The 14,582-nt window shown below is 34.7% G+C and overlaps 1 protein-coding gene across 13 annotated transcripts in view; it reads left to right on the top strand.

The window, feature by feature from the left end:
- Positions 1–14,582, top strand: part of ROCK2 (Rho associated coiled-coil containing protein kinase 2) — a 136,683-nt gene that overhangs the window by 68,033 nt on the left and 54,068 nt on the right. For all 13 annotated transcript variants that reach the window (XR_010835643.1, XM_067008110.1, XM_067008105.1 and 10 more), the window contains exons 4-5: positions 1,385–1,522; positions 13,350–13,610. Coding sequence is in view for 12 of the 13 variants with exons in the window: in XM_067008110.1 (XP_066864211.1) it covers positions 1,385–1,522; positions 13,350–13,610 (399 nt within the window). In the remaining variant the exon portion in view is untranslated. The remainder of the gene's footprint in view (positions 1–1,384; positions 1,523–13,349; positions 13,611–14,582) is intronic.

The raw sequence follows: 14,582 nt of genomic DNA on the forward strand, positions 1-14,582 counted from the left end.
GAACAGTTGCTGATCACCATAAAAAATATAATAATGACAATGAAAAAGTCTGACATATTGTGAGAATTACCAAAATGTGACACAGAGACATGAAGTAAGCAAATGCTATTGGAAAAATGGCATCAACAGACTTGCTCGACACAGTGTTGCCACAAACCTTCAGTTTGTAAAAAATGTAATATCCGGGCTTCCCTGGTGGCGCAGTGGTTGAGAGTCCGCCTGCCGATGCAGGAGACACGGGTTCGTGCCCTGGTCCGGGAGGATCCCACATGCCGCGGAGCGGCTGAGCCCGTGAGCCATGGCCGCTAGGCCTGCGCGTCCGGAGCCTGTGCTCCGCAACGGGAGAGGCCACAGCGGTGAGAGGCCCGCATACCGCACAAAAAAAAAAAAAAAAAAGTAATATCTACTAAGTGCAATAAAACAAGGTATGCCTGTAAAAATTGTCAGACCAGTGTGGTATCAGTGGAGGTAGTTAGAAATGGTTGGATTCTGAAACTGTTTGAAGGTAGGACTGATGTGATTTGCTGATGAGTTTTTATGAGCTATATGAGAAAAAGAGGAGCCAGAGGTTTTTAGCCAGAGCAGTTAGAAGAATGAAGATACCATTTACTAAAATAGAGAAGACTATAGGAGAAATAAATTCAGGGGTGAAGATTTGGAGTTCAGTTTTGGTCATCCTACTAGATATCCAAGTATAAATGTTAGCAGTTTTTATTTATTATTAATTATCCAGTAGATGTTAACTTTTATAATCATTCATTAAATATTTATTGGCTCTGTGGTAGAGTTTGCTATGTTATATTCTAGGATTTAAATGATGGTCAAAAATGGACACTGTCCTTGCCCTTATGGAATTAGCAGTCTAATGAAGAAGATAAGAATTGATCAAATAATCATATTATTGGTAGTTTTTCCCTTTAAAAAAAATAAGCTTTTAGATAGGATACCTAGGAAGAAATAAGGATGACTTAACAAAATCAAAAATAACCCTTGATATCTAAATTTATTAGGTTCTTATGGTCAGATCATGATGGATAACATGTACGTATCTTACAAGTTTCTCATTTAACAACATCTTATTCTTAAAATTGGTTAGCTTAATTAACATGAGGGAATGAAGCATGAATTCAGTTTTATTTAGATGAAATGAGGTAGTTATATATTGAATCTAGCTTAAAGGTATTGTATATTTCATGAAATATTTAGGCTGTGGGGAATTTTCTCCTTTCATTAAAAATGTTATGTTTTTACTTTTTATTAGTTAGCTAAGGATCATTTTGTTTTGTAACTAAAGTCTTTAAGAACAGCATTATAGTATGATCTGTTGTTCACCATTTTCTCATAAAATTAAAGAATTAATTCTTGTGTTTTAAAAAATCAACAGGTTCGTCATAAGGCATCACAGAAAGTTTATGCTATGAAGCTTCTTAGTAAGTTTGAAATGATTAAAAGGTCAGATTCTGCTTTTTTCTGGGAGGAACGAGATATTATGGCCTTTGCCAACAGTCCCTGGGTGGTTCAGGTAAGCATACTAACTTTTATAAGTTTTTATTTCCCCTTTTTATAAGTGCTTATTATTTGTAAGAATTAATTTTGCATGCTGAAAGTCCTATATCTCATTCACGTAATGACAGTGCAGTTATTTTTTAATAAGATCTGATTCATTACACTTGTTTAATCTTCCTAAATAGTGTGTTATATAGACATGACATGTAATACTTAATTGTTGTATAAAAGCAAGTATTACTTGCAACTTTCTCTTTTTTAATTCCTTTATAAAGAATTGGATTGATTACCAATATGCCATTGTTCCCCACCTACTCTTTCTCATGATTTACATAATAGGAACAATAATCAGCTTATCTTGAAGAGGGGGAAAAATTCTACATTAAAAATTTGGAAAATTCTCATATTACCTATAATGTAAGACATTATTGGGATTCCTAATTCAGCCTTTTATTTGACTGTGAAGTAAGGAATTTACTTGGTTTCCCAGTAGTACAGGTCACAGAGGAAGGACAGGATAAATACTTTATTCTTACCCTGTATTTACCAGTTTTCAAAATAAGGGATTAGTTTACTTTTTATCCTCAAAGGTGACCAATTTGGGAGAAGTATCAGTTTAAACTCATGGACTTAAAACCTATTTGATCTGTTTCACTCCTTTATCTTATTCATACTCAAATTGTGACACCTTTGGCAGTGATCATGTTCTGGTTGGCTCTGAGTCCTTTTGACAGAGCCTTAGTTAGTCTTCGATAGCTAGCTTGTCATCTTGATATATAACAGAGTGTTCCAGACCTGTCTTGTACATTTTCTGTCCTTCACATGGAGTTAACCTTGCTTGTAGGTCCATCTTTTGTACATGTGTGAATATTTCTTTAGAATAGATTCCTAGCATTGGAATTGCTAGGACATATGGTGTGCACATTGGACATTTTGTTTGATATTTGCCAAATTGCCTTGTAAAGAAAGGTTTTTTACAAGTTTATATTACACTCTTAATTGTCCAATAGATGTTTTATTTCACTAAATTTTTAGCAAATGATGCATATTGTAATTATTTTAAATTTTTATTTGTTGCATCCTTGAGAAATAAGATGTTATTATGTTAAGCTGCATTTTTAAATTATGAGGTTCAGCATATTTCATATGCTTATTAGTAATTTGTATTCCTTCTCTACTGCTTATCCCATTTTCTAATGTGTTGTTTTGCTTTTTTAAAATTGGTTTGTTAAAATTTGTTAGAATACATTATTGATATTAATCCTTTCTTATATATGTTGGAAATATATTCTCTTGGACTATTATTTGTCTGTTGTTTACTGAATTTTTAAATTTAGATGTAGTCAAATCTGTAGATTGCATATTTTAATTTTTGCTGGCAACACCATCCCTATTCCTAAGATGGGGAGTTTATAATCCTCAAGATTATAAAAATATTCTCTTATACTTTCTTTAACTTTTTATATTTTTATTTTTTTGGGGGGGATCTATTTCTAAGTCACTAGGAATTTATTATTTTTATTATGAAGTAGGATTTGTTTTTCCCAAATGGGTAGCCAATTTCCCCAGTGCCATTTGTGGAAAAGCCCATGAAGTAAATGTAAGGTCCTGTATATCATTCATGTGTATTCATGTATACACATGAATTTCTCTTTTGGACTGTTTGCCATTACTTTGATTTGTTATTGGTTTATACACTAAAATCATTGTTTTAATTTCTATAGTTTTTCATTTATTTTGGTATCTGGTAGGGCATATCTCCTCTCATTATTCTCCTTTTATAATAGGTTTTTGGCAGTTCTTAAAATTTTTCTCTATAAAGTTAGAATCAGCCTTTCATTCTGTTAAAAACAGTTAAAATTTTGACTTGCATTGCTTTAATTGGTAGACTTTTTTTGGGGGGGGATTGTTTTTATTATTTTGAACTATTAGGTCTTCCCATAACAATAGTAATATATCTCTTTATATAGAGATTGATCTTCAGTAAAGCTGTATTACTTTTTCTCCCAAAATAGCATCAGAAGAAACTTATGTATAAGAAAATAATTTTTAAAATATGTAGGTATTCAGCATACAGAAAAAAAATAGAATTGGCTCAGTCTTTCAGTGTAGCATTGAATAGTAGAAATTTTTCATCCTTATATATTTTTTTTAAACTTCATTGGTTAGAGCCCTGATGGTTAACTATTAAATCTGATGTTTGCTGAAGCTTTCTGGTTAAGACAGTAAAGGATTTGGCCTGCCCATCTGTTCTTAGCTTATCAAATATTTTTTATCAGGAGTAATGTTAAAGTATTTGAAATGTTTCCTTCAGCATCTTTTGAGATGGTTTTCTTGCTTAATCTGTTATTATAATACAAAAAGTAAATTTCAGGGTAGTGTAAAATCTAAAGTAAGTGCTATTTGCTGTAATCTGATATTTTCAATAGAATACCAAATTTGACTTACTTATATTTTAAGTAATTATCCATCTATTTGCATAAGTGACATATGACCTTTAATTTAATTTAATTTAATTTTAACATAGACTTTTCTGGTTGGTTTTCATATCGTAGTGAGATTACCCTAACAGACACAGTTGGAAAGCACACCACTTTCTTCTGAGCTTTGGTACAGTTTATGTAAAGTAGAAACTATTCATTCCATGAGGCTTGTTTGAACTTGCTTGCAAATCTTTCAAGGAAAAATTTCAATGTATTTAATGATATATTTTTTAATTTTAAAAATTTATCTGATACATTTCAAACATATCCCAAAGAAGAAAGATGTTGAATCCCCATGTATTGTTCACTCAGCTTCAACAGCAGTCATGGCCAGTCTTGTTTCAGTCACACCAGAAATTGGCAAACATTTTTTGTAAAGAGCTAGATAGTAAATATTTTAGACTTTGTGGCCCAACAGGCAAAATCAAAGATATTATGTAGGTACTTACATAACAAGCAAACAAATTTGTACAAATTTTTTATTGATGAAATTCAAAATATAATAATACAATTGAAAAAATACAGGTCTGTTAAGGAGAAGAATGAAATTATTTTCTGAGGCAATAACAGTTTGCAAAATTGAGGTTCACAATTAGTGTTTCCTACCAAAATCGATTGTAGATGTTCTATTAATACTGATGTATAAAAAGATTTTACATATTTATCTTATCAGAAAATGTATTTTCACACAGCTAGTTACTGCTAAATACTATTATCCCCCAGCATATGATTTATTTTTTATCAGTAGACTTTATTTTTAAAGACAGTTTTAAAAATTTACAGAAAAATTGAGCAGATAGTAGAGAGCTCCCATATACCCCCTGTACCGTTTTCCCCTATTATTAACATCTTGCTTTAGTAAGGTACATTGTTACAATGAATGAACCAATATTGATACATTATTAGTAAACTAAAGTCCATAATTTATTCAGATTTTTCCTAGTTTTTGCCTAATGTGCTTTTTCTGTTCCAGGATCAACCAAGATAGCATGTTACATTTAGTTATCGTATCTTCTTAGGCTCCTCTTGGCTGTGACAGTTTCTGACTTTCCTTGTTTTTGATGACCTTTATAGCTTTGAGAATACTTCTCAGTTTTATTGTAGGATGTGTATACTCTGTTACTGGAATTCGATGTTTTCCTCATTCTTTAGACCAGGGTTATGGGTTTTTGAGAGAAAAACTACAGAGGTAAAGTGCCATTTTCATCACATCATATCAAGGGTACATACTAATCTATCATTTGTGACTCTTGGTGTTGACCTTGAGTACGTGGTTTTGATTGAACGTATCAATCACTTGGAAGGCGTTTATAGAATTCTGTTAAATTCTTCTCTTGAAGTTTACCTTTTAGCACTGTCATTACATTGCAGGTTAATCAATTCCAATTGAAAGTTGGGTAGAAGCTTCTCAGTTGCAAAGTTCAAATGGATTTTTTAATGGATATTTCCTTTACACTTACATTCATGTCCAAAAAATGCTGCTGGAACTGTGAAAGTGTAGTCTGAGATCAGAAAATATATCCACTGCAAATTTGTGTAGGAATGGAGATCTCATGTATTGTTTTGATTTTGATAGCATGGGAAAGTATATACAGTAGCTTGATGTTAGTTGTCATAAAAATGATTGTGTCATAGAATAAGTTTCGCATATAGCGCTGTTTTGCCTTGTCATTTTAGGTCATTTAGGTATTAAGAAACATTATCAAGTTGCAGCTAAAGCTAATTTCCAAAGCTATTCAGTTCAGTCATAGTGGTTGAGTGTGGCTCTTGATCAGACAAATTTCAGTCTCACCTCTGAGCTCAAATAATTGCAGTAAAACTTTACCACTGCTAAGCCATTGAACTGCTGTGTAGCAGGGTTAGTCAGGATATTCAGCTTCTATTTCTGGCAAAAATTTACAGAACTGATGGTGATGGTTAAGTCAACAAGAGCAAATAACACCATCAATACTACTTATTTATTAACACATGAGATTCAAATATATTTTCCACACTGTACCTATTGATCAATATTACGAAAAATAACCATAGACTTTGAACAGCATACATTTTCACAAGCTTTGTAAATTTGTCCAACTAAGCCTTTTTCTGTTCCACATGTATTTTTACCAGTGTCTGTTGTAACACACCTTACCAGGTATCACTTCAGGTTGTACTGAATTAATGTTTGTTCAACTTCTTTTAAAGTATTTTTGTCCATAGTTGATCTATGTGGACTGTTCATAGAGGTTAATTCTGTATTCAGCTTCAAACTTGGCACTCCTCCAATAAATAGTAACTACTGAATAGTATTGATAATATCTGTTGACTCATCGAGAGTCGAGGAAAAACACTTGAAATCATTCGTCTTGTTTTTAAATTGATGATTAATATTGCTCCCAGTGTTCTCAGCTCTTTGAACAACTGTTGTTGCTGAAAGATTTAGTCTTAAAGTTGATTTTCTCTAGACATATTTCTTCAGCTGATGCAAAACCAAACACAATTTAAGTATTCACCATTGGTAAGTAGCTTTTCTTGCTTGTCTAACAAATAAGGCATCTGGAAACTTTCTTTGGTTTCAGTCTTACACACATTTAGCAAATTTTACCATACTTAATTTTAATCTTCTAATTTTGAAGTACTAAACATTACACGAACTATTGAAATACTTTTAAAAATATTTATTTTATTGAAATATAGTTGATTTACAAGGTTGTGTTAGTTTCTGCTGTACAGCAAAATGATTGAAATACTTTTTGTTCTCTGGCCCAATCTTTTTTCCCTGCCTTTCTTCTGAGAGATAGCTGCTATCCTAAAATTAATTTATGCCATTCCTGTGTTTAAATTTCTCCCTTCCTCCTTCCCAACTGAATCTTCTACCAACCTTTTAATTTTTCATATGATTGTTGACCGATTCAGGTTTTTTAATTTCTTGAGTTCGTTTATATTTTCTGTGACTCTGTCTTTTTCACTTTTCTGTTGAATGGCATATTTGTAAACTTTTTGGTCTTAATGTGTTTTTCGTTTTATTTACAAAATATACCTTTTTGGCTTTCTTTTTAGTTATTTCCTGCTTAAAAATTTTTTTTTTTCTAGCTACTGTTTTCTTTGGGTTTATATTGTTCTTTTCTAGTTTCTTTACCTTCCTGACTTTTATTGTCAGTCCTTATTTTCCAATACAGGTATCTCTGTTTGAATATTGGATAATGAGAGGATAAGGAGAGATACCTATAAACTCATTTGAAGTTATAAGTTTCTCTTTGAGTTCTGCTTATTTTTTAAAAATGGTTTTATTTGTAACATGCATAGAAAAGTACATAAAAAAGCAGCGGAATGATTTATTGCAAAGCAAACACCCATGTATTCACAACTCAGGTCAAAAATAAACATTGCCAGTATGTACTCTGTTAAGTCCCTTTGTGCTCTTTCCCAGTCACTATCTCCATGTGTTCCCCCCCAAATAAACGTTCTTCTGGCTTTATTAGTAATTGTTTCATTGTTTTCTTTCTAGTATACCACCTAAACAAGCACTCAGAAACTATATTTTTCCTGTTTATTGAACTTTATATAAGTGAAACCATTGAATATCTCTTATCCAGGTTACTCCAGTTTATTGGTGAGATTTACTACCTTTTCATAGTTGAATACTCTCTTTTGTGAAATGCCTGTTTAAGTCTCTTGCTCATTTTCCCATTAGGTTGTCTGTCAATTGAAAAAAAAGATTTGTAGGAATTGTTTTTATTTTGGATATGAACCCTGACTGGCTTCTTAGACCTATGGGTTTATAGATTTTACCAAGTTTGAGAAAATTTTGACCATTATTTTCTCAAATATTTTTTCTGTCTCACTTTCCATCCATTTACCCCTCAACCCCTTTCTCAGACTACAGTTACACATATGTAATTTGCTTGATGTTGTCCCATAGGTAACTGATACTGTTTTTTTTCTTTCCCCAGTCTGTTTCTGTTTTTGTTTTTCAGGTGTGCTTCATTTTGTATAGTTTTTATGCTATGTCTCAGCAGTCCCCAACCTTTTAGGCACCAGGGACCGGTTTCATGGAAAATAGTTTTTCCACGGACGGGATGTGGGTGGAGAGGGGATGGTTCAGGCGGTGCTGCGAGCGACAGGGAGCGGCAGGTGAAGCTTCGCTCACTCACCTGCCCGCCACTCACCTCCCGCTATTCGGCCTGGTTCCTCACAGGCCGTGGACTGGTATCAGTCAGTGGCCCAGGTGGCGGGGGGACCCCTGCTATGTCTTTAAGTTCACTGATCTTTTTTTCTGCAGTGTTCAGTCAAACTTTAATCCCATCACATCTGGCTTTCTTCAACAAAATTGTTTTGAGATTTATCCGTGATGCGATATATCAATAGTTCATTTCTTTTTATTGCGGAATAGTATTCCATTGTGTGGATATGACAGTTTGTTTATCCTGTTCATAGACATTTGGGTTGTTTCCAGTTTTCGTCTCTTACGAATAATTAAATTGTTTGCGATCAACTTGTACAATTAAATGATTTTTAGGAAATTTATGGAGCTGTGCACCCATCACTAAAACCTGATTTATTTATTTATTTATTTATTTATTTTTGCGGTACGCGGGCCTCTCACTGTTGTGGTCTCTCCCGCTGCGGAGCACAGGCTCCGGACGCGCAGGCTCAGCGGCCATGGCTCACGGGCCCAGCCGCTCTGCGGCACGTGGGATCCTCCCGGACCGGGGCACGAACCCGCGTCCCCTGCATCGGCAGGTGGACTCTCGACCACTGCGCCAGCGGGAAGCCCTAAAACCTGATTTTTAGAACATTTCATCATCCCCAAATGATCACTTATACCTACTTACAGTCATTTCCCATTCCCCTCCAGCCCCAGGTAACCACAAGTGTGCTTTCTGCCTCCATAATTTGTCTTTTCTGGACATTTCAGAAAAATGGAATCATACAGCATGTTGTCTCTTTCCCTTAGTATACTATTTTTGAAGCTCATGCACATTGTAGCATGTCTTGTATTTCATTTCTTTTTAGTGCTGGATAGCATAGCTCATTGTATGTGGTTTAATCAACAGTGTATTTGGTGTTTGTCCCCAGTTCTTAGCACAAGAGCTTCAGAAGCTCTTGGATTTCCTGAGTGTTAAGAGTGTCTTTGTTATGCTATTGAGACAACTCCTGGTGGCCTTTTGATAACTTTTGGATGAGATGGGGACTGATCATTAGAAAGAATGAGCACGTGATTAGAGGATTGGGACTTTCAGCCTTCCAACCTTCGGGGTACTGGAAGGGGGTTGAAAATTGAGTTTAATCACATGGCCAATGATTTAATTAATCATGCCTATATAATGAGACCCTAATAAAAGCTGTGGACATTGACACTCAGTGGAGCTTCCTGGTTGGTGAAGACATTGGTGTACTGGGATGGTGATTCACCCTGATTCCACAAGGAGAAGTTGCAGAAGCTCTGTTCCCTCCCAGACCTCACCTTATGTGTATCCTTTACAGTAAAACTTTGATCATATGTATGGTGCTTTCCTGAATTCTTTGAGTCAACCCAGTGAAGTCTCGAACCTGAGTGGGTCATGGGAACTCCAGAATTTGTAGTTAGTTAATCAGAAATGCTGGTGGCTTAGGGACTTCCTAAGTACAGAAGGACAGCTGATGTCTGAAGTGACGGTCTTGTGAAAGACTGGCCTCTTAGCTTGTGGTATGTGATGCTAACTCTAGGTGCTTGGCATCAGAATTGTATTGCAGTATACCCAGTTGAGGTGGAAAGAGTACGTGGATAACACCCCATTACGTTTGTCTATTTACCATTTGATGAACATTTGAATTGTTTCCACTTTGGGGCTATTATAGATAGTGAATACTGCTGCTATGAACATTTGCATACAAGTCTTTTGTGGACATACTTCATTTCTCTTGGGTAGGTACTTGGGAGTGGAATTCTTAGTTATGTGGGAAATTTATATTTAACTTTTTAAGAAATTGCCAAACTGTTTCCCAGAGTGGCTGTGCCATTTTACGTTCTTACCAGCATAGATGAGGTTCCAGTTTCTCCATATTCTTGTCAACAGTTGATGTTTTCTGTCGTTTTTATTATGGCCATTCTGGTGGGTATAAAGTGGGATCTCATTGTGGTTTTAATTAGAATTTCCCCAATGACTAACATCTTTGCATGTGCTTATTGACCACTCATATATCTTCTTTGGTGAAATGCCTATTCACATTTTTGCCCTTTAAAAAATTGTTACTTGTCTTATTGTTGAGTTGTAGGAGTCCTTTATGTAGTCTAGATACTTTATCATATATATCACTTGTTAGTATTTTTTCCAACCTGTGATTTGTCTTTTCATTTTTTAATAGGATTTTTTGAAGCCAGAAAATTTTTATTTTTTATTTTTTTATTTTTTTATTTTTTTTTGGAGCACAGGCTCCGGACGCGCAGGCCTAGCGGCCATGGCTCACGGGCTTAGTTGCTCCGCGGCATGTGGGATCTTCCCGGACCAGGGCACGAACCCGTGTCTCCTGCATCGGCAGGCGGATTCTCAACCACTGCGCCACCAGGGAAGCCCCAGAAAATTTTTATTTTGATCAAATCTTATGTGGTCAGTTTTCCATTTTGTCAATTGTGTTTTTGGTGTTAGAAGAAATCTTTGCCTAATCCAAGGTGATAAAAGATTTTTCTCCTTTCTTTTTTCATAAGATTTTTCTAGTTTTAACTCTTAAATTTAGTCCTGTAATCTACTTTGAGTTAATTTTTGAGTATGATGTGAAGTAGGGGTCTAAAAATGTTCATATTTTTGTCTTTGAATATCCAATTGTTCAAGCACCATTTATTGAAAAGACTGTTCTTTCACCACTAAATTACTCTGGCACCTTTGTTTAAAAAAAAAAAAAAAAAAAACACAAACTCTTGGCCTATAAATATAAGGGTTATTTGTAGGCTGTCACTTCTGTTCCATTGATCTGGATGTCTGTCCTTATACCATACCAGTACTGTCCTGAAAACATTAGTTTTGTTTTGAGTTTTGAAATTAGGAAGTATAAGTGCTCCTGCTTTATTCTGTTGTAAGATAGTTTTGGCTCCTCTGGGTTATTTGCATTTCCATAGAAATTTTATAATCAATTTGTTAATTTCTGGAACAAAAACTTGCTGGGATTTAGAGTTTGCATTGATTCTGTGGATCAATTTGGAGAGAATTGCCATCTTTATACTATTGTCTTTCTATCCAGGAACATGAGTGTCTCTCCATTTATATACATCTTTCCTTTTATCATTTGGAGTTAATAGCATCAGACACACACACACACACACACACACACACACACACACACACACACACACACACACACACACACACACACACACCTCTTTCTCAATTTGGTAACCAGCCTTATGCCTTTTCGTCCCTTCCTTCCCTGCATCTCACCACCTTCCATTTAAAAATTATTCTGATTTTGGCTTGACTCTCTCAAATAAATATTTAATTTTATGTCAGTAATAAGCTTTTCTGGATTCTTTGTCCCTTTTTCTCATGTCTCTTGTAATTCTCTTACTTGGATTTATTCATTGTGTCAAACTATAACCTTGAACAATTCTTTCAGAAGTGGTTTGTTATCAGATTTCTAAGAATATGAATGATGTAATACATATTTATTTTGCCATCGTATTGATTTTTTTTGAAACTGCCGTATTCTAGGATCAAAATTATTTTCCTTCAAAGTTTCAAAGATACAGCTCTGTTTTTTGTATTCTGTGTTGGCTGAGATGTTTGTTGACAATATGATTTATGTTTTTGTACATAGGGTACTTTTTGTCTTTGGAAACTTTTAGAATTTTTCTGCTGGATTTCTCAGAGTTTAGCACTGACTGTCTTAGTTTCTCTCTTGTTTCATTTGAGATCTTTCAATCTTAGGTTTTTTTTTTCTTTTTTGTGTGGTACACGGGCCTCTCACCGCTGCGGCCCCTCCCTCTGCGGAGCACAGGCTCCGGACGCGCAGGCTCAGCGGCCACGGCCCACGGGACCAGCCGCTCCACGGCATGCGGGATCCTCCCGGACCGGGGCACAAACCCTTGTCCCCTGCATCGGCAGGCGGACTCTCAACCACTGCGCCACTAGGGAAGCCCCTAGATTTTTGGCTTTATTCATTTCTAGAAGTTTTTGTTTTCTATTTCTTTTTTTTCTGGTCTATTTTCTCTCTTCCAGACTGCTTTTAGATGTCGGAACTTTGCTAACTTTGCTGTTTTTCATCTCTGAATCCTTCAGTGTCTTCAGAGAAAGTTACTTTGCTTAATTTTCAAGCTCTGTAATTTGTTTTCCTCTTATCAGTTGTATATTTAATTCCAAAGCTTCAGATTTTTTTTCCCCCATATCATCCTGTTGTTTAATTGATGTGACTTGTTACTGTTTTGAGGGTATTGATTTTTACATTTTTAAAGCTGTTCTTAGTTTGTCCTATTTTAAGCATTTCCTTGACTGTTAACTTTCTGTTTCTTGAATTGCTTTGCCTCTATTTCAAGATACTGATTTTTCTGAAATGTTGATTCTTGGTTTTGTTCGTTTTCCTATTTGTGGAAATCTTTTCTGTTTACATTGGTTGCTTTCAGGAGGGGTGGGACATGTCATTGGGTGGAATGTATAGATACCTTTCCTTCTGAATTTGTGGTTTCTCTTGTCTCTCCAGGGGATCAGTAGCAACCTAGCTTGGTGTCCTATTTCTCTGGTCCCAGTGCCACTGCTTTAGTCTGAGTGCAGGTATCACTGCCACTTGCTGTTGATTATGAGCAAGATGATGGGGAAGGGAAGAGAGGAGAAGGTCCAGTTCCAAATGTGGCTACGAATTACTCTTCCCAGTGGTATGGGACTTATTCCCTCTTCTTATATCTACTGAATCTGGCATTTTAGGTATTTCTAAACCTCTCCTGCTTCCTCAGCTCTCTTCTTTGTGAGTTATGTGCAGTAATTTGTTTTGTTTTCAGAAAGCTGGGCTTTTATAAATTATCTATTCTTTTGTCATTCTTTCACCTTTTATGTTTCTCATTCTTAATCTGTTTCTCTTTTAAAATATTTCTATTTAAATAGATTCCTGTATTCTCTGAGCGGGAAAATGATACATTTATGCATATTTTGTTAGTAAGCATGAAGAAGATACCCATATAAAGGTTTTATTTGATAATGGTTTTTCCATTAAAGATGTCCAAATCTAAAATTACAGATTTCCTAAAGTTTAACTCTGTTTTGGTTATACAATAATTTATCTTTTTCAATAGCAGTAATAGTTTTGGGGTTTTGTTCTCTTAATGGTTTTGGTTTTCTTTCTTTCTCTCTTTTGTTCTTTCTTTTCTTTTTTTAAATAAAAAAATTTTTTTTTCCTTCTTGTTTTGTTTTCCAGCTCTTTTGTGCCTTTCAAGATGATAAATATCTGTACATGGTAATGGAGTATATGCCTGGTGGAGACCTTGTAAACCTTATGAGTAACTATGATGTACCTGAAAAATGGGCCAAATTTTATACTGCTGAAGTTGTTCTTGCTTTGGATGCCATACACTCCATGGGTTTAATTCACAGAGATGTGAAGCCTGACAACATGCTCTTGGATAAACATGGACATCTAAAATTAGCAGATTTTGGCACATGTATGAAGATGGATGAAGTAAGTAACAAGCAAGTAAAAAAAATGCTAGTTTTTTGAGAGGCAAAAATAAAGGAACACTTGAAATCTGGACTTCATAGTTTTAAACAAAGATAAATTTAGTTTTGCTAACTGTGTAATGACTCAGACAAGGTAATAAAATATCCAAATCAGAACATTTACTTTACTAATCATTCATATAGTTGTAGAGTACTTGTTTGTAGATTTGGTGAATCCAAGAGAAATAAAAACTCAAATAACTAGTTATCAGATAACTAGTTATCTTCCTTATAGAATCTTTACAAACATTTGCTACCAATCAAAACTAGTTCCTGTATATAATGATCTAGGTGAAGAAGTAGGACACAAAATATAAATTAAGGTACATGGGTATTTCTACCATCATTATTATTTCTGTAATTTTCCTTTAAAAAAAGAGGTAAGGTAGAAATTTACCAATTCCTACCAACCCCATCTGTATCAACCACATAGAATAAACTTGGGGGCAAGTTTATTGTTGTGCTTTACCTGTTGAACAATTCATATTATGATTAATTGATTCAGTAGCATTAACTTCATAGCTAACTATGGTGTTGATTTATTTTTGTTGCAAAATTTATATCCCTTGTCTTTTTCTCTGTAAGTGTACTGTAATTCCTGGCAGAAATTCCTGATGGGGAGGGATCATGTTTTATTTCCTATGTATTCTTGTTAATTATCTTGTCAAGATGTTTATTTTGAATTAAGCTGATTTTCTTTTCTCTTTACTTCTTAACTTATTTATGCCTCCTGTGTGATATTCACTTTTATTGATTGTCCTACCATCATCAGTGATCCGTAGTCTTCCAAACTCAGCTCAGATCATATAGAAAGTGCTGCCTCATAATCCTAACCTGACTGATCACTCTGTCATAATTTCCATAATGTTACTTATTTAGAATTTGTGCTGTACTTCACAGGCCACTTTTATCTATCTAGGATTGTATGCCCTGT

Source organism: Kogia breviceps, chromosome 11 (genome assembly GCF_026419965.1).
Source record: "Kogia breviceps isolate mKogBre1 chromosome 11, mKogBre1 haplotype 1, whole genome shotgun sequence".
NCBI lineage: Eukaryota > Metazoa > Chordata > Mammalia > Artiodactyla > Physeteridae > Kogia > Kogia breviceps.